Source organism: Enhydra lutris, unplaced genomic scaffold (assembly GCF_002288905.1).
Source record: "Enhydra lutris kenyoni isolate GAN:26980312 unplaced genomic scaffold, ASM228890v2 scaffoldscaffold1, whole genome shotgun sequence".
Taxonomy (NCBI): Eukaryota; Metazoa; Chordata; class Mammalia; order Carnivora; family Mustelidae; genus Enhydra; species Enhydra lutris.
The window spans coordinates 32,308,513-32,330,434 of NW_019154085.1; the positions used below are offsets into that span (position 1 = coordinate 32,308,513).

The 21,922-nt window shown below is 43.3% G+C and overlaps 1 protein-coding gene across 1 annotated transcript in view; it reads right to left on the reverse strand.

The window, feature by feature from the left end:
- Positions 1-2,834: 2,834 nt before the first annotated feature.
- Positions 2,835-21,922, reverse strand: part of LOC111141388 (phenylalanyl-tRNA synthetase beta subunit) — a 72,430-nt gene continuing 53,342 nt past the window's right edge. Inside the window, exon 17 of the mRNA XM_022493899.1 lies at positions 2,835-4,357. Coding sequence (XP_022349607.1) covers positions 4,206-4,357 — 152 coding nt within the window. The 3' untranslated portion in view covers positions 2,835-4,205. The remainder of the gene's footprint in view (positions 4,358-21,922) is intronic.

Below are 21,922 nucleotides of genomic sequence, written 5' to 3' on the forward strand. Positions count from 1 at the left end.
AGAATCAACTCCTGTCCCTTAAATAGAGACGACAGAGGCCAAACCTTACGGACGAGTGTAAAACTTGAATGGAGAACGTGAGCATATCTGAACGCTGCCATCAGTCACACGGGGGGAGAAAAGTCGTGCAGGGCTTTAGCCAGACACAATTCAACTGAACTCATTGCTGGAGATATTTGTTCAACCCACAGTGGAGCTGTCATGTCTGCAGTTATTCCTTTGTGTTTACTAGAAAGTTAAAGGAGACTATGACACTTGACAACAAAGCGGGCCCTGGTGGAAACTAAAATCACTTTGGGTCGGCTCTGCCTTCCCGCGGCCCCGCTTGTTTGTCAAGGATTGGCTGCCTGGGTCCTCCCCCCTTTATCCGAGGAGGCCCATTGCCTCGTGCTGACTGTGCTCGGGGGCCTTAGGGAGCTGCTGCTGACTGTCCCAGAGGTGTACTGCCACATCAAATTCCACTATGTATGCCAGCCTCTTTTTTTTTTAAGTACTATTATTCAAGCTCCTTGTAAGCCACAACCTGGAAGATAGCAGATGTGTCCCGTGCTTTTGTTGAGTTGAGGGCATATTTCACTGAAGGCACTTGTGTCCCTTTAAGGCATCTGTCTGCCAATTTTGGATAAAATGGACCAAAGAGCCAACTCAAGAACTTGGGGTTTGTGGTATTTACAGGAAACATCAAGCATGAACGGAAGCTAAGACTGAGACACAAGATCATACACAGAGCTCTTTTACCAACCTGATGAGCTCCGGAACGGCTGAGGGCAAGAAGGGCAGCTGGGCAAGCTGGTTCCTAGTTGGGCTACTCCTGTTCAAAAGGTAATAGTAATTGAGTATCTGCTACCTCTAGGACTCTGACCTATTGGGATAAGACACTGCTCGAGTGCAGAAGTCACATCTAAGAACTATCCAAGCAGCCCCATGCCTCTCAGAATGTGTCTGCCAAACACCAAATGTGGAGGTTCACGTAGCCAGTAGGGCTGGGTTTTTGTGGCCTCCAACTAGTGCTGGTTTAGGGGGAGGCATATGGAAGTCCATTGGTCACTGTAATTACAGAGTTGGAAACAAGAGAATGTCAACAGAGGAAAAGCTGAACAAATTATGGCCAGCCTACAGTAGTGCATCATTTAAAACAAGGAGCTGGGTCTAGAGGGACTGACCTAGTAAAATGGGACATGCCAAGTGAAATGTCGTGAGACATACCATGTAAAATAGAAATCAAAACGTGTTGCAAATCAGTAGTCATCGGTATGACCCAAAAACCAAGAGCACGCATGCACGTGCACGCGCGCACGTGTGTGTGTCAGGGGGCGAGGGGGTATGACGGTCTAAACTAAGACAAATGTCAGAAAGAGCACAAGCTAAATTATTAACAGGGGTTAGTTACTTTAGTAGGAGATTGGGGGAGGAAGGGTAGATTAGCTTGGGAAGATTTTACTTTGTACAATTTCCTAAAGTAGTTAAGATTTTTAACTTTTTGTGTTTTTCAGTAATTTTTTATAAAAAAAACTCAAATTTCAACATTTTGGAAAAGTAGGAAAATGACACAAAACACTGTAATCGACTGAATCTGTACTCATTGTCACAATCCCATTTATTACCCATGGGACTTTTGGGCACATCATTAATCTCTCTGAGGGCTAAGGTTCTCATCTCATCAAGCAGCGAGAATTCCTATTTCTGACTACCTCCTCTCATTGTTAAAAAAAAAAAAAATGCTGAAATGAGATCATATGTGAAAATACTTTGTAACCCGAAGAGCGACGCAGGAACATCAGGCTTCAGTGGAAGCTCTCTGTAAGATAACACAAGACACCAATTCTGATTTCCCTCTTGATACTCGGGCTCCCGGTTTTTCCTAAGAAGGCGTGTGTCTTCTCCAGCAAAGGTTTTGGCAGAGCCCACCGACTGCCCGGGCTCCAGTCCAAATGCCCCTGCCAGGACAAGTGTGACCTGATCTTCCTGCGGAACCTCAAGGCCCAGACTGGAGGGTCATCTCTTCTCAAGTACCCGAAGTGGTGTTTCTTCTTACGGTTTCCTGCTTCGGAGGGCAGAAACTTCCCCATGATGGATGGAGTTGATCTTTCCCCTTTCATGCTGGGATCAACAATCAGGGATGAGTGGGTTTTCATTACAAGTCGTTTCTGACCCACCAAAATACACCCAGGCGGCTGGCTGCTAACAGAGCAAATGGCCCCACTCACTTCAATAGCGGCGACCACGTGGCCCACAAACCAGGACTACCCCCAGCAAACCTGAAACCGGGGGAAAGTATCTCCTTAATAGCAGTGGACCAGTAAGCCACTCTGAGCAGGCATACCAATTCTAAAATTCATGCTCTTAAAAAAAAAAAAAAAAAAAAAAAACTCGTGCTCTTTTACCCTATGCATATATCTGTTGTGTCAAATTATCAGGGAATAGCTTCTTTCCATCGTCCCCAAGGGCTTCCTCTGTGCCCTTTGCAGTCCCTTCCCTTCCACAAGCTCTAGCCAACCAAACTGCGTCTGACTTTTCTAGAATTTCATGGAATCACAAGTAGTCTTGGGTCTGGTTTCTTTTGCTGAGCCTTGGGAACCATTCATATTCTTCAGTAGTTCATTCCGCCGCCGCTCCCCGCTCTTGCAGCGGTGGAGGGGAGGAGAATCTTAAGTAGGCTCCATGCCTAGCATGGAACCTGACAAGGGGCTTGATCTCATGACCATAAGATAATGACCTGAGCCGAAATCAAGAGTTGGACGCTTAACTGACTGAGCCACTCAGGCACCCAGCAGTTCCTTTTTATTACCAAGAAATACTCATTAAAAAAAAAGAAAGAAAAGAAATACTCATAATACAGATGTAGTAGAATTTATTCACTCAGCTGCTAATGAACATTTGGGTGGTAGCTACTATAAATAACCTTCTTCTGTTCCCACCAGCAGGGCATGGAGGTCCCACGCCCTGGTCTCACCAATACTGGGTATGAACCAGTCTCTCAAACTTTAGCCGTTTCAATTTGTATTGTGGTCTCTATCTGCGTGTCCCTGACAGTTAAGGACGGTGAGCCTCTTTTCAAATGCTTATTTCCTGTATCTTCTTTGGGGAAATATCTGTTTAAATCTCTAAGGATGCTGGATACAAACCTTTTGAGGTTTTTTTGTGAGCCTATCTCACTTCCTTTAAATGCTGTTAGGTTGTGCTTACAACAGACTTGGGAAAGAACAGGACAGTCTGTATGTGCACAGATCTTGCCAGGTCGGACGCTGCTGCCCTGAGGCAAGGCAGTCACGGGGCGGGGCTCCTCACAGTAGGCTCAGCAGAGCTCCAGAAACATAACCCTTCCTCACTCCGTTAGCTATTTCTACTGGAACTTAAGGTTTTACATTTTGTGTTTCATGTCATCTTAACAGTAACTAAGAAACATTAGACCTAGCTTTTTCACTATCAGTACCTACTGGAAGAGTCTAGATCAAAGTATAAAAGTAAATTAGAAGGCAAGACAAGGAGGACTGACAGAAAATTAGCTTCAGAGGAGATCCAATACTTCCCTATAAAAGAAGACAGAACCTAGTTGCTCAATTAAATATTTAACGCCACGATTTTATAATACTGATTACAGTGAAATGTATGGCCTAGGGCAGAAGTAATTTTTCACCGTTTCCGATGTTCCCGGGGCGCTGCTGTCACCATGTGTAACTCGGCCGGCAGAACACAGCTATGCAGCAGGTGCTCGGTCTCAGGGTATCAGGGAGTGAAAGCACCTCTGCACATTCAAATATTTCAAATACTTGCAACATTTTTTTTCACTTTAAAATAACTTCAACGGCTGTAAGACTAACTGCTAGACTGTCACTGCTTCCTAATGGTCTCCTAAAAATACTGTTTCCCAATGCTGAATGTCAAATGTGAGCACTGACTGGAAATCTTCCATCGCTCCTACTCGTGCGCCCTGCGTCCAAATCTGCTCTCCTGCTGTTTCATCCGTAAGCCTCCAGTCCTGTGCTCCTCTGGGCTCTTCCTAACCATGTAGCTTCACGGACACCGTGTTCGCACAAGCTGGCCTAACGCAGGGAGTGGGCGGCATTTATCCACCGGGCCAGAATCACTTTCTACTTTATTAAACATTAAAGCGTAAATGGATACTCCCTGTGGGGAGGGCTACAGGACACCAGGGAAGGAGAAGGGGACACTCGGGGAGAGAGTCACACAGCGGAGCCCCATCTTCACAAAAATGGCTCAATATTGATTTCCAGGGAGGAGCAGGGCATGGTCAGCTCAAATTTGGTGATGACGTCAGGATGAAGGACCCCAAGCTTCCCGATGCTCTGACCCCTGGCAAAGATCTCCGCGCATCTCCCAGGGAAGAAAGCAGGGCCTGAAAAAGAGGACAGAAATCAACGTTTCTCCTGGCAAAAGCATCAACAGACTTTTAACACCTAAGTTTTTCATTAGGCTGCTGGAAAAGTAAGTTCTTTAAAACCAACTGGCTAGGAAATAAAAGTGCCATCCTCATACTTTCTAATCTTGAAATATTTGGTATTACAGCAAGAAACTCTTAAAAGGAAAAGGTTAAGGGCAAATATGCAAGTTAGGGCCCTGCATGGGTTTTTGTTTTTGTGGGTTTTTTCATTTGTTTGTTTGTTTTAATCATGGGGCTCCAGGAAGGCAGGATCAAGACGAAGAGGCTGGAGGAGCACAGCTAGAGAAGTCCTTGGGGAGCTCCACAGGGAGGAAGGACAAAGGGGAGAAAGGAAATGTAAAACTGATGACCTTGCATGGGAAGAACCTGTTTTGAAACAGGTTTTTCCATAGTCCTACCTGCTGGATAAAAAGTCCAGCCTGAATCCATTTACGATTCCAAACTCACTTTTCTACCTTGTTACACAGAGAAACAAGCCGCACGGTCACCGGCAGGCTCGAGCTTTGCTACCCGAATGCGACCCACATTCCTGCTGGAGAAAGAACTTTCTCAGTAGTTTCAGAGCACCTTCCGTAAAACCCACGCTCGCAAAGGCAAGCACCAAACCAGTCTGGGGTGAGCCCCGAGTTACTTAAGGCAGGTGGGAAGTGCTCTCTTCTTCTGGGTATCAATGCACGGGGCGAGGGCTCAGCGAACCAGGAACCGTCATGGAGATCCAAACAGCTAAAAACAAGCAACCATCCGGGCCCACTCCATACTCGCTGACTGACGAGGGCCACAAGAGTTCATCAATGCTTCAGTGCTTGTGCCGTACTCAAGATTCAAAAAAAGCTGACTCCTTTCACTTGCCACCAACTTGAAAAGGGATCAGACCCACAGCTCCCTACCGGCATGAACTAAAAATACCCAGCAGGGCTGGGCCACAAGCCTGCAGCCTGCCATCTCAGAGTGAGTGCATTCTTTATGAAAGAATAAACTGCTGAGTCTCTACTAATGGCTCCAAGGTCAGCAGGATGAAGAAATACAGCACTGGCAGGGGAGGGCATTCTGCTAAAAAGTGGGCAGTACCAGCCACACCGTAAAGACGCAGGACAGTTCCACCTACCTCACAGTCAGCCTAGGAGGATGTGTGTTTATATTCCTGAAAAACATTTTTAATTGTCATTCTTAACCCCCAAAGCACCCTGGGCTGGAACAGAAGGTGGCCTGTTCCCCACAAGCCCTCAAACTAAACAATTCTGCCCCACTGTCTTATTAAAGCAAGACTTTCACTGCACTGCATTTGAAATAGAGGGCCCGCACATTACTCCACATCTGGGGACGGGCGCAGAGAGGGAACTCAAAAAACACAGAAACCCAACTGAACTGATAATGTAGAGCCTTAGTGAGATATGAAGAGCACTAAATCTAATAAAGATGGTCTACTTATTTTTAAAGCTTTTATTTGTCAGAGACAGAGGGAGAGAGCCCAAGCAGGGAGAATTGCAGGTAGAGGGAGAGGGAGAAGCAGGCTCCCCGCTGAGCAGGGAGTCGGATATGGGACTCGATCCCAAGGTCCTGGAATCATGACCTGAGCCACCAGGTGTCCCAAGATGGCCTATTTTAACACTATCAAAACAAAAACCCAATTTACAAAATTCTGCCCCTCTCCCTGGCCCAAATCTTCAAACGACAAAAAAGTGAAGCTGATATAAAGCATTAATGCTAAGCAGTGTAACCAAGAATCAGGAAACCTTCACTTCACCATGCGTTACCCCTTTTTTACAGAACTATAGCGGAACAGCCTTCACTAACTGGAAAAAACAACAACAACAAAAAACAAAACCAACCTATTTTTAAAGGTCATCCAGAAAGGAAGCTTAAGGTCTTCTCTGGTAACCTTGCCATGTTTAAGAATCCTCAGTGTGTATCAAAATCCTTCCTTTTTATCTACAAATTCCAATTTGATTGGATTCATTTTAACTGAAGCATAAAACCAGACTATTTTAGAATCTAAGCCAGATGTGCTAGTTCTAACAATGTTAGCAAAATAAAGCTTAAGAGATAAGACCTTAGAATTTTTACTTCATAAAACAACTTTTTGAATCAGCACTTTTTAGCGAAACACAGTTATGTTCTTCTTCGGTGAGCAGGCGTCACAATGCCGTCTCTGCCCCTTTCTCCGGAAGTCTGGACCACGCTTGGCTTTAGCTCATTAACCAGTCGGGTCTCAGTCAAACAAAATGTTCCTATTACTAAATACAATTTTCCCTCTTTCTGAAGAAAAGCAAAGAAAACTGAAATCTGTACTTGCATTATTTAAAACACACTCAAGTAGGAGAGTATTCTACCTGATGTAAGTATCAACAACTCTCCGCCCCGCACACAGATCTGTCAGAGCCCCTGTCACACCCCAAATCACACCCCGGCTTCACTGCAGAGGAGCTGCTTCCCAACCGAGCGGGCGCCAGAGGGGTCCTCCGGCCTCTCAACCGGAGCTAACCCCCCCCCACCGCTCGTAACAATGACATTCACTAATGGATTTCTGCATAAACTTTGCTGAAAACCGCACACTTTAGCCTATGACGACCATGATCATTTTCTTGCCATTTTTCATTTCTCACAAAGTCAGATGATGATACGAAGCCCTTAGGATGTGCTTCCTCTCTGTTTAGTTAGAGCAAGGCTGCAATTTTGTTCTTCACACGCACAAGCTGCGAGGCACACAAAAGGGACTTGACTGATGGGTGTGGACTAGAAATCCTGAAAGGAAATACAAGACTGAGTGGTTGCAACCAAACTGGGCAGCAGAAAGGAACCGCTCCAAAGAAGGCAGTCAAGAGAGCGTTGCTTTGCTACCGAAACAAGGGCACCTGCTGGGACGGCAATTCGGCCCGAGTTCAAAGACAAAGGCGTCTCCCATCAGCAGCCCTGTGGTGGTGCTCAGTAACTCAGGTGGATGGATGGATCCTAACACTCTAGAGCCGGGACAGGAGGCAACTTCAACCAGCCTTTCCAGAAGTCACATCCAAACAGAGCCACAGTCTGGGTCTGGGCTTGTGAAAAACCGTACCCGGATGGCAGTCAGAGGCCACTCTAACCCCCTCAACAAAAACCAAACAGGTGCCTCTGGAGAAAGAGCAGCCTGCTGGGTCCAGAGACAACGTTGTCAATTCAAGGAAAACCATGTTGTCCTATGAATGGGAAATCTAAAACTCAAAATCTAAAAAATACAGTTGCCTACTCTTCACGTGTCTAAGCCCAAAAAGAGTTCCTGGTTTGCTGTAAAGACTCCAATTTTCAACCTGTGCCCCAAACACTCCACGGCACAAAGCCCCTCAGCCCACTTTTCCACCTGGTTCCTGACACGGATTAAGTGCTCCGCTTTGCTGGTATCCATCACAGTGAAACAGCCTCCAACATAAAACAGACCTGGGGGAAAATAGCGCTCTCTTGCCGAAATCCATGTGGAAGCCCAGACAAAAGAAACATCAGTTAAGCACAAGCAAGAATTTAATTTCCAAAACTTAGTGGGGTGTAAGTAAGTCCCTTAATTAAAGCTTTTGTAGCATCTCCTCGAGGTCTGTAATTGTCTCTCTGTGCTCAAGCGGCAGGACCACTTTGAGGACCTTGGGGGTAATTCTCGGCCAGTAACGCAGCCCAGCACCCAGTCTTTAGCGCATTTTCTGGCTAATTGACCTTCAAAGAGTTTGTGAGCTCCCACTCTTGCTCGTTGCCAAACACCTTTCACAGTTTCTTTTTCCCCTGTCTTTCTTTTTAGAGTCGTATTATAGGCCCAAAGTTCGGATAAGCTTTCCACAACGAGTCATTCCTGTAATTTTATGAAGCATCGGAAGTAGAGGTTTTGGGCGGTAACTGAGCAGACCCCTATCCGAACGCGGGACAGGTTATCAAGCATGAGGCCCTTAATGCCTTAATCTTCAACCCCTGCCACTGGCTATATTCAACTAATTCATCTGGTACTTAAGTTCGCCATCTCTAATAACCATCTGACTCACAATTTTATTTTCCCCTCTCTTCACATCACTAAGACATGCTTCGGGATTCAAATCTACATACTGTTACCTGCCTTCATCACCCCGATTTTCTCCAAAGAAAGATAAGAACAAAATGAAAAGGGGCAAGGAACTCTGAGAAAGGACTGAGTGTATATCTCATGTGTCACAGCAAAAAAGAGAAACCATCACTGTCGGCTTAAATACCAATAAATACAAAATGCATAATTCTATTGATACAGGAGACCAGTGGGCCAACTGAGTGTGCTTTAAATCTGTTCTAAATGACCGATGATGTAATATGCGTAATAGAATAGAAATAATCACTTGACAGGCTGGTCCTAGGGATGGCCCTACCAAAGCCTACCTGTCCTAAATCCCTAATTCTAAATACAATTAGATATATATAAAATAATCCATTCCATGGTGGAACAGTCTATCCTAGGAAAAACACAAAGGACAAAAAATCCCCAGTGTTCCATTCTCGAGTGAAGCCAGCAGAGCACGGCACAGAGTGGGGCACAGGTCGGAGTGGAAGAGGGCTCAAATCATGTTTCCTTTCCCTACACAGGACACGTCTCCCGGTTTCCCACCAGCTCTCTGAGCATGGAGTAACCACGACTGTCTAACTCTGCTGCCAGCACCTCAACCTCCCTTTCCTTTTCCGAGTAGCGTCTGTTTAAAGGAAGAGGAAGGACAAAATAAAGGGCTTAAAAAAAAACCAAAAAAACAAAAAAAAACGGCACACACTTAAACTGAACATGGGAGCATGGCTGGTTGTTCTCCAAGTTTTCAAGGCAAGAGTTTTTGAGCGTACAAGCAGAGTTATACAAAGTGGGGAGATCCGAAGGGGCAAGGGGGAGACACAATGTAGGCAACATATTAACTTATAAAAAAGAAAAAGGTAGGAATAGAACAGAAAACAATCAGAATAACTGAGATATATGCCTGCATAATTTATTTCCCCCGATCTCAGTCCACTACAGTTTGGGAGAAAATATCTCTACAAAGATCACTTAATTTGTAAGTGGAGACTGAATAATTTCCAACTGGTAATATAAAACACCCATTTTCCCTCAGACGTATACAATTCTTCACCTTACATCTTAAGTGAAATATTTATGGTACCTAAAGTCTTTAAAGAGAAGGGACCTAATCCCTTGAGTTTAATGGCTATCTTTCATCCCTTTCAGAAGATCAAAAGAAAGAAAAAGCCCTTACACAACTTTACAGTGCTAATCCCAACACACCTGCAGACATCATTAACTCTTAAAGCGAAGGCAACCGGACATGAGGAGACCGGGTGCCTGCTTAACCCCACAGCACGGGCCCAGGGAGGACGCCTGTGCTCATGGCAACATCCTATCGAGACAAGACAGACAAAACCCCTACTGGATCCTGGAGCCTTTATTCTTAAAAAGTAATCAGCAGAGCCCAGACTATCTAGTCTTCGAATAAAAAGGAGAAATGTCTTCAATAAAGAACCTTTTAAAATAAATCACCACAATCAACCTTATGATAAGTTTTTAGAATCAGAACTCCGAAGTTTCCCAGTTTTATTTTGTATAGAGAAATTTGCCATTTATTTCCATGGATATCACTTAACATTTCTTAAGATCTACTTTAAAGTCTAATCTTACGTGCCTTTCATACACACTCATATTTAAAAACCTGAAGGTGGTCAGCAATGTTCAAAGAATTTAAATGTGATCCATCCAATAACGATTTTAAATCAGTCTCAAATTTACTTGTATAAAACCAAAGGATTTTTAACTCCAGATTTAAAAGTGCGCTATCTCTACTGGTTTTGAAATTCCTATTCTAAAATAATGCCACTACCTGACATGTAAATCATTTCCCCCAAACTGTCACATTTCTTAAACACTCATAGGATGGTTTTAGAATTACAGCCTCAGAAATAAAAGGTATGGATCACCTGCCTTCCTGGGCCAATTAAATGGTTCTTTTCTAGTTTTTCACTTATAAAATCCTTTAAGGAGACAATTTCTCAAGCCAAATATGAACAACTTTATTAATTTCTCCACAATTATAGTGAAATAACAGATTATTACAGGGCTAATTGGGGAAAAATGGGAATATGGAGTAAATAAGATTATATCTATAATTTCACAATTAGTTAACTTACTATTCAAATTCAGACCTTTGGCCAAAGTGCAGTAAACAGAACTTCCAATGTGTAATTATGATGGATGGGCTTTAGTTGCAGAGTTTGATTACTGCTGACAAGTAGGGAATGCAGGAGAAAAAGGAAAGAAACAGAGACTGTTAAAGCCAGAGCACCCGGCCTTCTATTCCTCTCCTTCCATCCCCAGGAAAGGCAGTGCCTCCTCAGTCCCAGCGCAGCCCTGGCCAAGCCCCTGAGGACAAGCAAGCTACAGATGGGGAAAAAACGAAGCACAAGGAGATTAGGAGACCTGCCCAAGGCGAGCAACAGTATCGGCTACAGAGCACGCTGAAGGTGCCGCGGCCACCGACAGGGGTGCCTCACTGTGTGGGGCCCAGAGACACAGATGGCCTACAGGATAGTGTTCTCAAACTTTTGGTCAAGCTGTCCATTTCATGTTTGCAAACTCCTTCTGGTTTAAAATAAAATAAACAAACAAAACTTGAGAGGGAAAAGCGAAACAAAACAAAACCTGACAACTTCTAACCTTAGGACATGCCAAGTACGCTCTGTAAAATTATGAATACAACATAATATTGACGAAACGGAACAAACCCCCAGGCCTTCCAGGGAAAAGAGAACTACGTTTTTCTGATCTCACACAACACAGGCACCCTTCAAGAATAAACTCCAGATTCTCGAGACAAAGCTAGAATAACGTCAGCAGCTCAGTCAGCACCACAGCGACACCAACTAAACAGGCAAGGAAGAATGGCAGGTCCGTCCGAACTCGCAGCAGAGCCTGGTGCCAAGGCAGAAACTCCCGTAGGTCTGCACACTGGCGGGGGCTCTGAAGACCCTGTCTGTGCTCTGTTTTAGAGATGAGAAAACGGTACCGAAGAGGTGAGGAAAACCACCCAGCCAGGCAGCAGCAGCGTGGAGACTCTTGTCTCCGGGGATACTTCCCTGAAGGGCAGAGTTGAAATCTGCCCTGGGTTTACTCTGGAGAGGAGCTCTTCCAAAATGCTGTCCCAAGCTTACCGGACTCTCAACAACTCTGTGGTCCAGGCGGACAGACCCCACCATTCCCACTAGAGATGAAGACGCTGCCACGAGAGGACTGAGTCCTAAATCACCAGGAGCACATCCAGGGTTGTTTTCACTGTACCACAGCTGACCACGCATCCGAGGGTCTAACAGAACGTACTCTTCCTGTCATCTTAAATGGTGTCTCTACCATCTCGGGATCTGCATTTCAACTTAGTTTATATTCATACATGTAAAGAGATTTTTAACATTTCCATTTTATGTGCCATAGTGTTGCCAGACTCTAAAAGTATGTTATGTTGGCGTCATTTCCAATTATCCACTGTTATACAGAGGGCTTCTACAATATACATTGCTTCTTGCTCTTTCTTGGTTTCTTTCCCTTAGCCAAAAGTAATACCACACAAGTTAAAAAAAAAAAAAAAATCAAATCCTTGTCTAGCTCTTTATATATATAAGTGTTCAACAACAGACTTCTAGCAATGGTAGTAGCAACAAACCACAAACTTACACTAATAAGGATTATGCTGATCCCATCTTGTGTGACACCAATTAAGAAATACTTTCCCTTGCATTGTACCAACTACTACCTTTTTTAGTTCTACTGGTGGGTGAAAACAAAATGCTTCAAAGCAGCCGAGGAAAATAATTTTAAGAGAAGGCCTCTGTTCAGCGAATGTAATTCAAACAAGCCAGGAGCCTTTAGGAGTTAAGAGAATAATCAGAAACTTTTCTCTTCCGGAAGGTGAGTGCCAAAGTTCAGTGGCTGAGATAACAGCATTGATAAGAGACACACCGGATACTGACGAATGTTAGACACCTCAAAACAGGTCTTGCCGTAGAAACAGGACATTCTGGAACTGTTCAGGGCAAAGTATTTTATCTGATATGTTTGCTCCAGTGCTTACTCTTTATGGCCTTCAGTATCAACTCAGAAGAAATAAAAATCCTGAAGCTACAGTCACGGTCTTCCTTTACACTAAGGCAAGGAAACAACTGCCTGTATTTGCTATTACCCTGGGCAGTGCGGTGGGCCCCACATTTCTCCTTCCACCTCTTCCCGAATATGCGTTTTTCACGTAAGAGAATGGCTCTCACGAAGGCATGGTTTCAGAGGGCAGGGAGATTTTTCTATTCCACCGAATTAGCCCCCATTCTTTGTGCTAATACCTGAAATTGTTATAAAGGGACCATATTTCTGCTCCTTCATAATTAGAAAGACAGCTAAAAATCAAAGCATCTCTCAAGTTCACACTGATATGCACCAACTTAACCGAGGTCAGATCCTTTGCTGAGAAGAAAATGTTTTTCAGGGAACAGAAGGAAACAGGGAAGAGCAAGAGGGCGAGTGGGACGAACACCCGCGACACAGACGGCCTGCAAGGGCTGCAGCACAGCGAGGCCAGGGGTCCTCGAACACTAGCTGCCACCTCACCTCTGACCTGTCAGGCCAGAATAACCCCCGGCAAGGAGATTCCACTCCTGACCCCACCCTGCCTGCGCCTGCAGTTCTCAGAGTTGTTTCCAGGAGGGAGGAGACGACGGCTACGTCACCGTCACCCTCGTGACCGTGAGCACTGCTTTCTCAGACAGGTCAAGATGAGGCCAGAGCTATTCAACACCAGCGTAAAGCAAAGTAACTCCTCAAGATCCAAGTTCTCGATTGGGGCCTTGACGAAGTTAATTTGTCCTTCTATCATTTATTTAAAAGCTTGGGACACTGTGACTGTCGATCTGTGGCATTCCTGCAATGGTAACAGAAGACTGAGCTAAATGGCAGAAAACGGTCTCTCTACACAATGTGGGGAGAGAGAAAAGGTGCTGGCGGATGAGAGCAGCTCTGGAGAAGACAGATATCTAACGAACGTGTGATTATGGTTCGGCCTCCCCAATGCCCCAAAGTGACAGTAAAATATGCATTTCTCATCTTTAAACAAAGCAGATTATGGGCTGATATTTAAAAATCAGCAAGCAGGGCCGCCTGGGTGGCTCAGCGGGTTAAGCCGCTGCCTTTGGCTCAGGTCATCATCCCAGGGTCCTGGGATCGAGTCCCGCATCGGACTCTCTGCTCAGCGGGGAGCCTGCTTCTCTCTCTGCCTCTCCCTGCCACTCTGCCTGCTTGTGCTCTCTCTCTCTCTGACAAATAAATAAAATCTTAAAAAATAAAAAATAAAAATAAATAAAAATCAGCAAGCAATAGGTTATTAAAGATCCCGGGGTCTTGCTTGCTAAAAAAAGGGACGATGTTGGTCAGTGATTTTTAACAACCTTTTAATTTCCTAAACCGTAACAGATAGTAAGCTATTAGCTATCGAACAGTGGGAGTTACTACATCAATCTATACCTTTGGTTCAACTAAGCAAGGAGGGAGCAAAACCGAGGCTGCGAGAAAGGTGCTGGCATCGAGTGGAATGACTTTGTTATTCTAAAAGGACAGAAGCAAAAAACCCAAACCAAACCAAACCAAAAATCAACAACCCCACAAACACATCACTCTAAACAAAGTCCTTGGATGGGAAACTGGTTATTAAGTTGCAAGGTGCTCTGAGAGGATGACGGATACCAACATTTGCTCCAGCTCCAGGACAGATGGGACCATATACAGAGTCCTCTACTTTGACACAAACAATTACAAAATAAGGCCAACATATAAATACACCATCAGCTAAAGGTTTTATAAACTCCCCAGTTACAGTATAGATGTTTCCTTTGGAGTATCTTTGAATCTTACCAATATATTACATGATTAAGGTCTCACCTCAGTTTCTAATTACCTACCTTTACATATAAACAAGACATTTATTTTAATGCTGGAAAAGACTGCCAATGGACTAAGAAGGCTGGGCTGATTAAGGAGACTATCATGCCAACTTTGATTCTGCTTGCCAGTTTCTTAAAATAGTTCCCAAGAGTTGAACAAAGGAAGTTTTCTTTTCCTCAAATAGTCTGACCCATTCAGATATCCTCGTGTTTTCTTCTGTACCTGTTCACTCTAACAGAGGACTTCCAAAAACCATTCTATCTTTTAAAGATACCAAAGATAGAAGTTCAGATCTCTTCTATTCTTTCATGCATTCCAAAAAAGCATTTACCCTAAATTTAGGAAGTTAAGCAGCATCATTAAAAAAAAAAAGAAGAAGGGCTGCCTGGGTGGCTCAGTGGGTTGAGCCTCTGCCCTTGGCTCAGGTCATGATCTCGGGGTCCTGGGATCGAGTCCCGCATCGGGCTCTTTGCTGGGCAGGGAGCCTGCTTCCTCCTCCTCTCTCTCTCTCTCTCTCTCTACTTGTGATCTCTCTCTGTCAAATAAATAAAATCTTTAATAAATAAATAAATAAATAAATAAATAAAATTTAAAAATTTTAAAAAAAGAAGAAAGCAAGCAAGTGAGCAGTAACTGGAAAACAGCATGTATCAAACTCTCCAAAGAATATGGAAAAAGAAAAAACTGGATCTATTCCTCAAATGTACTCAGGATAAATTACAAACAGGTAAGAGGTGTGAATGTAAAATAATGAAACACTTAAGCACTAGAGGAAGCACAGGGAATTCCTCCCTCATCATGGAGTAGAAGAAACTTTGGGACCCAAAATCCAGAAGCAATACGGAAAAAGCAAATTTTACTACATAAAAATCTACATGGCAAAAACCAAAAAAAAAAAAAAGGTAATTTAAGAACTTATAAAGAATGGTGTGATGTATGTACATCACAAAGGGTTAATATCCCTAAATGCATAAAAAAAATTTAAACAGAGAAGAAAAAGACCAACATACCTAAAGAAAAAATAAGACACAGGAACAGGCAATTCACAGAAAAGGAAATAAAAATGTCCTAAAACACGAAAATATGTTTACTTGCTCATAAGAGAGCACCAATTAAAACTATAGTAGATACATTTTTCCTCCTGAAAGACTATCCCCCAAATAGAGAAGTCTGACAAGTCTGTGAACACAGTTCAGAAAAAAAAGGTCCTCTCATCCAGTGCTGCTGGGTTTGTACAATGCTAGAACACAAGCCTTCTGGAGGAGTATTTGGCAGTATCAAACAAACATATGAATTTACCCTTTGTCCCAATAATCCCATACTTCTAGCAATCTGTCCCAAAGAAACACTAGCAAAAATACCAGATAACATATGCACAGGGCTAGTCATCGTGGCATTATTTGCAGCAGCAAAGACTGGAAAGACCCTAATTACGTCCATCGTCAGGGAATTAGCCGAATCAACTGTGGCACTCCAAAGCAGCGCTCTGAAAAAAGAAAGCGGCAGATCTCCCTCCCTGTGTGGCTGCAGTGAGCTTCAGGTGCAGATTAAGTAAAAAAACAAGGTACAGAAAAAACCTTATGTAAAGTATCAACTCCTGAGTCAAAAACGTGGAGAATACACACATGCATTTTTAAAAAACTATAAAAGGTAACTGAAAACTAATAAAAATCATAACCTATACAGGCAGTGAGGGAACAGTATGATGGGAATAGAAATGGAAGCTAGAATTCTAATACACTTCATTTTGTAAGCTATATCTTAAGTACAAAGAAAACAGAGGATAACATTTAATTTATTGTAATAATCATACTGATTCATTTTCGAAAAACACGTAGCGTGACAACACCCAAAAAAACAAATAATCAAGTCGAAAAATGGGCAGAAGACATGAACAGACCCTTCTCCAAAGAAGACATACAAATGGCTAACAGACACATGAAAAAATGTTCATCATTAGCCATCAGGGAAATTCAAATCGAAACCACACTGAGATACCACCTTACACCAGTCAGAATGGCAAAAATTCACAAGGCAAGAAACAACAAATGTTGGAGAGGATGTGGAAAAAGGGGAACCCTCTTTACCCTAAATTTAGGAAGTTAAGCAGCATCTTACACTGCTGGTGGGAGTTCAAGCTGGTACAGCCGCTTTGGAAACAGTATGGAGGCTCCTCAAAAAGTTAAAAATAGAGCTTCCCTATGACCCAGGAACCGCACTACTGGGTATTTACCCTAAAGATACAGATGTGGTGATAAGAAGGGGCACATGCACCCCAATGTTCATAGCAGCAATGTCCACAATAGCCAAACTATGGAAAGAGCTGAGATGCCCTTCAACAGACGAATGAGTAAAGATGTGGTCTATATACACAATGGAATGTTACTCAGCCATCAGGATGAATATCCACCATTTGCCTTGACATGGATGGAACTGGAGGGGATTATGCTAAGTATAATGAATCAAGCAGAGAAAGACAATTATCATATGGTTTCACTTATATGTGGAACATAAGGAATAACATGGAGAACGTAAGAAGGAGGAAGGGAAAAATAAAGGGAGGGAAATCAGAGGGGTGACAACCCATGAGAAACTATGGACTCTTGGAAACAAACGGAGGGTTTCAGAGGGGAGGGGTGGAGGGCTGGATTAGCCCAGTGATGGGTATTAAGGAGGGCACATGTTGTAATGAACACTGGGTGTTATAAACAATCAATCATGGAACACTACATTAAAAACCAATGAAGTACTGTATAGTGACTAACATAATAAAAAAAAGAAAGAAAAACACGTAGAGTAAGCAAATAACATAAGCTCATTAGGAACCGAGATTTTCAATGTAAAGGAAAGAGCTATAAATATAAAGCCAAGTATATTAAGTAAAAATCCTCTAATCCTAAACATAAATTGGAAATATCCACATGAACTCAATGTTTTCTCATTTAAAAGAGGACCAAAAAAAAAAAAAAGCCACCACCACCACCAACAAAAAAAACCAATTTCCTCAGCTCTACACACCAAAGTCCTAAGAACAACTTCTTTTTTTTTTTTAAAGATTTTATTTATTTATTTATTTGACAGAGAGAGAGAGAGCACAAGCAGGCAGAGAGGCAGGCAGAGGCAGAGAGAGAAGCAGACTCCCCACTGAGCAAGGAGCCCGATGCGGGGCTCGATCCCAGGACCCTGAGATCATGACCTGAGCTGAAGGCAGCGGCTTAACCCACTGAGCCACCCATGCGCCTCAAGAACAACTTCTTTAGTAGCAGTGTGCAAGTTCAGCACCCAGATGGCGATCTAAATTAGATTTCTCACTAAAAAGAACCAGGGCCACTTGGAGATACACCTGCTTCCAGGTCTGCCACCAAAAATACACAGGAGCCCAGAAATGTTTTCTATATTATCACCAGCTTTAGAAAAAGCCTCCTCCATGCCCTGTATACAACCATTTCCCCTTCTTCACTTTAGTAACAATAATGAAAAGGTTTCTCAAGACTTACAGTCTTTTCCCTTATCTTCCAGAACTTTTCAGGCAGAAATCCCCACCCTAGGCACCGTGTGTCCCCCAGATCAGGAAAGAGAAAGTTCAGCAAGGAGCTTCAGAACCTAAGGGGGTGGGGAGGGTATCCACAGGTAAGCAGAGTGATGGGGAGGCAGAGTGATGAGCAGAGCAAACTTGTAAGGGGAAAGACGGAGTCAGGTTACAAACAGGGTCACTGTTCAAGTAAATAAAGAACTTAGGAATAACAGAAGCCAGGTTTTTCTCTGCTGAAGAGACACACAAATATGGACCAAGAGAAAACTGGAATGAACCATGAAGGTCTGCATGGAATGGAGGAACTGCTGTGGACTTACGGTCTTCACAATACTTACAAATGGAAGAAAATGTGTGTGTGCATGCACATACGCATGCAAATAAATCTTACCCCTAAGAGCAATAAACACACCCTAAATCTTGGCTTTTACACCACTCCCTAACAAACAGAATCAGGATGGAGAAATGGGGCAATGAAAAGTTCCAGATAAGCCTGAGAACATCTTCTTGTGCCCAAAGCAAGGGAAGGGTAATAAGTAACAGGAACATGTTAAAAGGACACAGAAGGGGCACCTGGGTGGCTCAGTCATTAAGCATCTGTCTTCGGCTCAGGTCATGATCTCAGGGTCCTGGGACTGAGCCCTGCATCAGGCTCCCCACTCGGCGGGAAGCCTGCTTTTCCCTCTCCCCCTGCTTGTGCTCCCTCTCTCGCTGTCAAATAAATAAAATCTTTAAGAAAAAAAAAAGGACACAGAAGCCAGCCTGAAGGACACTCACTTGCCAAACTGGGGACAATGTGAGCATCACAAGAAATGGTTATAATGGATTAAAATATTGAGTAAGAAATAATGAGTCCATACAGATATAAGTAGAAAGACACATTTGGAACAGGACACTTAAATAATTTCCAAGTTCTCCCACATGGAGGAAGGAATAACTTTACAGGATACCCTAGTACCTACCACCTTAATGATGAAAGTGGACAGCATCAGATACGAAATAAACGGAGACCGGGTGCCACTTGACAAGACAGCAGCATTTCTGCATTTCTCCAAAGATGCCTAACCTGAATCTAACCGTGAGAAAACCATAACCGTAGACAACCCAAAAACTGAGGGATGCACTAACACGCTCACTCCAAAAATAAATAAATCTTAAAACAACAACTCTTTTCAGGGTCACTCCAATGGGTAGATGGACTGATGGTTGGACAGATCTTAAGAAGGAAACATCCTATCTAAATAGATACATACATGTTTTGTTCTCTATCATAATATTTCCTGTTGTGGGAAATGCAACACCTTATTTCATTTTGTTCCTTTACCCTGACAAAATATTAGATATCACACATTATTTTAAGTGACTAATTGTGTTGAGTAATTTGAGTTTATCAGGCTAAAAAGGGACTGCCGTATTATATTAACTCCTATCATTAACTCTTCAAATTATCAAAGAACTTAAGAAATGTAAGTTCAATCAATGTTTTGGAAGATTTTCCCTTTTAAGTCAGTGTTAATGAAAAATACCCTTAATTTCCAGTACCCAGAAGTGTAAGACACCGTTAGGGACCTGGTCTTCCTGAGCAACTAGAACTGGAGGGCACCCAAGTCCTGGCATCTCACTGCTGACTTATGAGTAGCTGGATTCACAGCAATCGTTCGCACACTCACAATGTGCCACTCCATGTGACAGGAGGCCTGTTGTTACTAAAATCTTAGATACTCTTAGCCAGGGCATGTAAAAGAACAGCAAGTGAAACTATGTAGTCAAGAGTGAGGATATCTAACCATCGTCAATACAGCATTCATGAACTTCCTGCTTCTCTACCACGGTGGGTTTCAAACTTCTTTTTTAAACAGGGATGCTGTGTTCAAATCTTACTTGGGAGTATATATACAAATGGTTTGTTGTTTCACAGCAGCCCAGGAGACGCTGTAAAAGCCACTCCTACACAACACATTCCCTGGGAATGGCCCAGGTCTTCATCAGCTGTAAAAACGCACACCGGAACGAAATGCCAGTGATTACCAACAAGGCGTAAGTGCGTCCACGAGAGGAATATCCAGGAAGGTGCCTGGACTGAACACTCCATATGTGGACAGGAGAGGCAGCCATCGAAATTGTGCTCAAAAGTCAGAAATAAAGGGATACAGCAACTGAGAGAAAGAACAAATGATTTTACTAAGAATTTTAAGATGACTTAGAAGTCCACTTCCATCAAGATGGAAACTTGATTCCATCACCTTTAGAGCGGGACAGCACTCAATTCTCCCAAGGAGTTCAGGCAGGTAGAAATTAAACTATAACTTGTAAGTCAGGATTGGTTCTATCCTTGAGAAAAGAAAACTCTGAATACCAATGGCTTAAAGAACACAGAAGTTTGTATCAAAGGCAGAGTTAAGTGCTCTGGGGAAATAGGCCTTTATTCTGAACGCCCATGTGTTCTACTGACTCCTCCACATTAACCCCACCTAGGGATTCATTCAGTGTGTCCCGCTGCTTTTCTATCCACCCATCCATCCATCCTTTTAACCTTCTGGATTGGCCACTGAGAGGGCTGAGATTTAGTCGACCAGAAGGCATCCTTCCCTAGGAATTCACCAGACGGTGTTCATAACCAACACACGGCAGCACACCCATGTGCCAAAACCAGCCGCCACCGAAGTCGGACCAATGTGCAAACCTGCTACTACCTGAGGAAGGTAAAGCCGTCTTATACGTGAGATGAAAATGGAGTCGTCAAAGTTACCCCCAAAATCCTCTAACTCTCAGCATCCGGGCACTTGAAATAAGCTAAAAATGAACTTCTTTGTATTGGGGCCATGACCTTTTCCACAGAATAGCAGAAGCCAGGTTCTAGCTTGGAAGCAGGAAAGAGAGGAGTACAAGGTCGCAAAGACTTTTTGCCCACTACAAACAGCTGGACTGCAGCAACTCCGAAGAACGCACGCATCCACCCTGCCAGGCTCAATACTAGGTCTTGGGGGTAGAAAAGGAGGGGTGAAGAAATCTTATAAATTACAATGGTTTGTGGCCCTCCAAAGCCGAACCAAACTCAACCATCTTACTCCTCAGTATTCAGTTCCTCTCACTGGGCTGTCCTGGATATCAAAGGAGCAGCACTGACATGGGAGAGAAAGCAAGTGTACACAAGACCAGTCAGTATGACACAACCACGGCGACAGACGGCTATGATTCTGTGGCTGAAGACTTGCCACAGCTCATGAAGCCATGTGCAGAGGTGGCCCGCACATGCGCAGAGGCTGCTGTCAGCTGCCTTAAAGACAATGTTCATGTCTGACTCCAAGAGCTTCTGTGCATGGCTCAGGCTTTGAGAAAAAGAAAGTTTCTAATTCAAAAAGTTATTCAACACATCATTAATTACATCATGTGCCAAAAAGAAAAAACAATGACAATATCCGACTACTAGCTAGCTATTTCTTCTCAAGGAAAAGTTAAATTCACTAATGATTAAGAAATTAATTTCAGTTGTTTTACTTCTGCTGAAAAAAAAATGTTTTAAATGACAAAATGTGATTAATTGGCATGTGTATAATTTGACACACTATTATTTGTATAAGTAAATATACCTGAAAAGTTATTCAATAGACATAAACTTTCATTTAGAACTTTAGTTATTTTTAACCTTCAATTTTAAGAAGGTTTATACTTATTCCTTATATGTATGAAGCACAGCTCTACATGAAGTATGTAATATGCAGGGGCAAATAGAAAAAGGTCTAAGAAGGTTCCCTAGAGGAGAGACATTAAGAGCAAGCTGGAAAACAGGACAACATCTATCAGATGGGCAATGGAGCAGAGTCATCCAAGTGGAGAGTCCAACACACCAGTCTGCTGAGTTCTGGAACATCAAGTAAGTCCCCTCCGCCTCCCACCACACAAAGTGAAAAGAGCACCAGTGCAGAGAACTTCGTCTGGCACATGTAAGAGAAGGAGGCAAAAACAAACACTTCAAACCACAGGGCTAAGTGAACTGCATGCTAATGGCTCAAGCGTCAGCACCGTGGCCCCGGTACAGGGCTGCTCCCTGCGTGGGGAT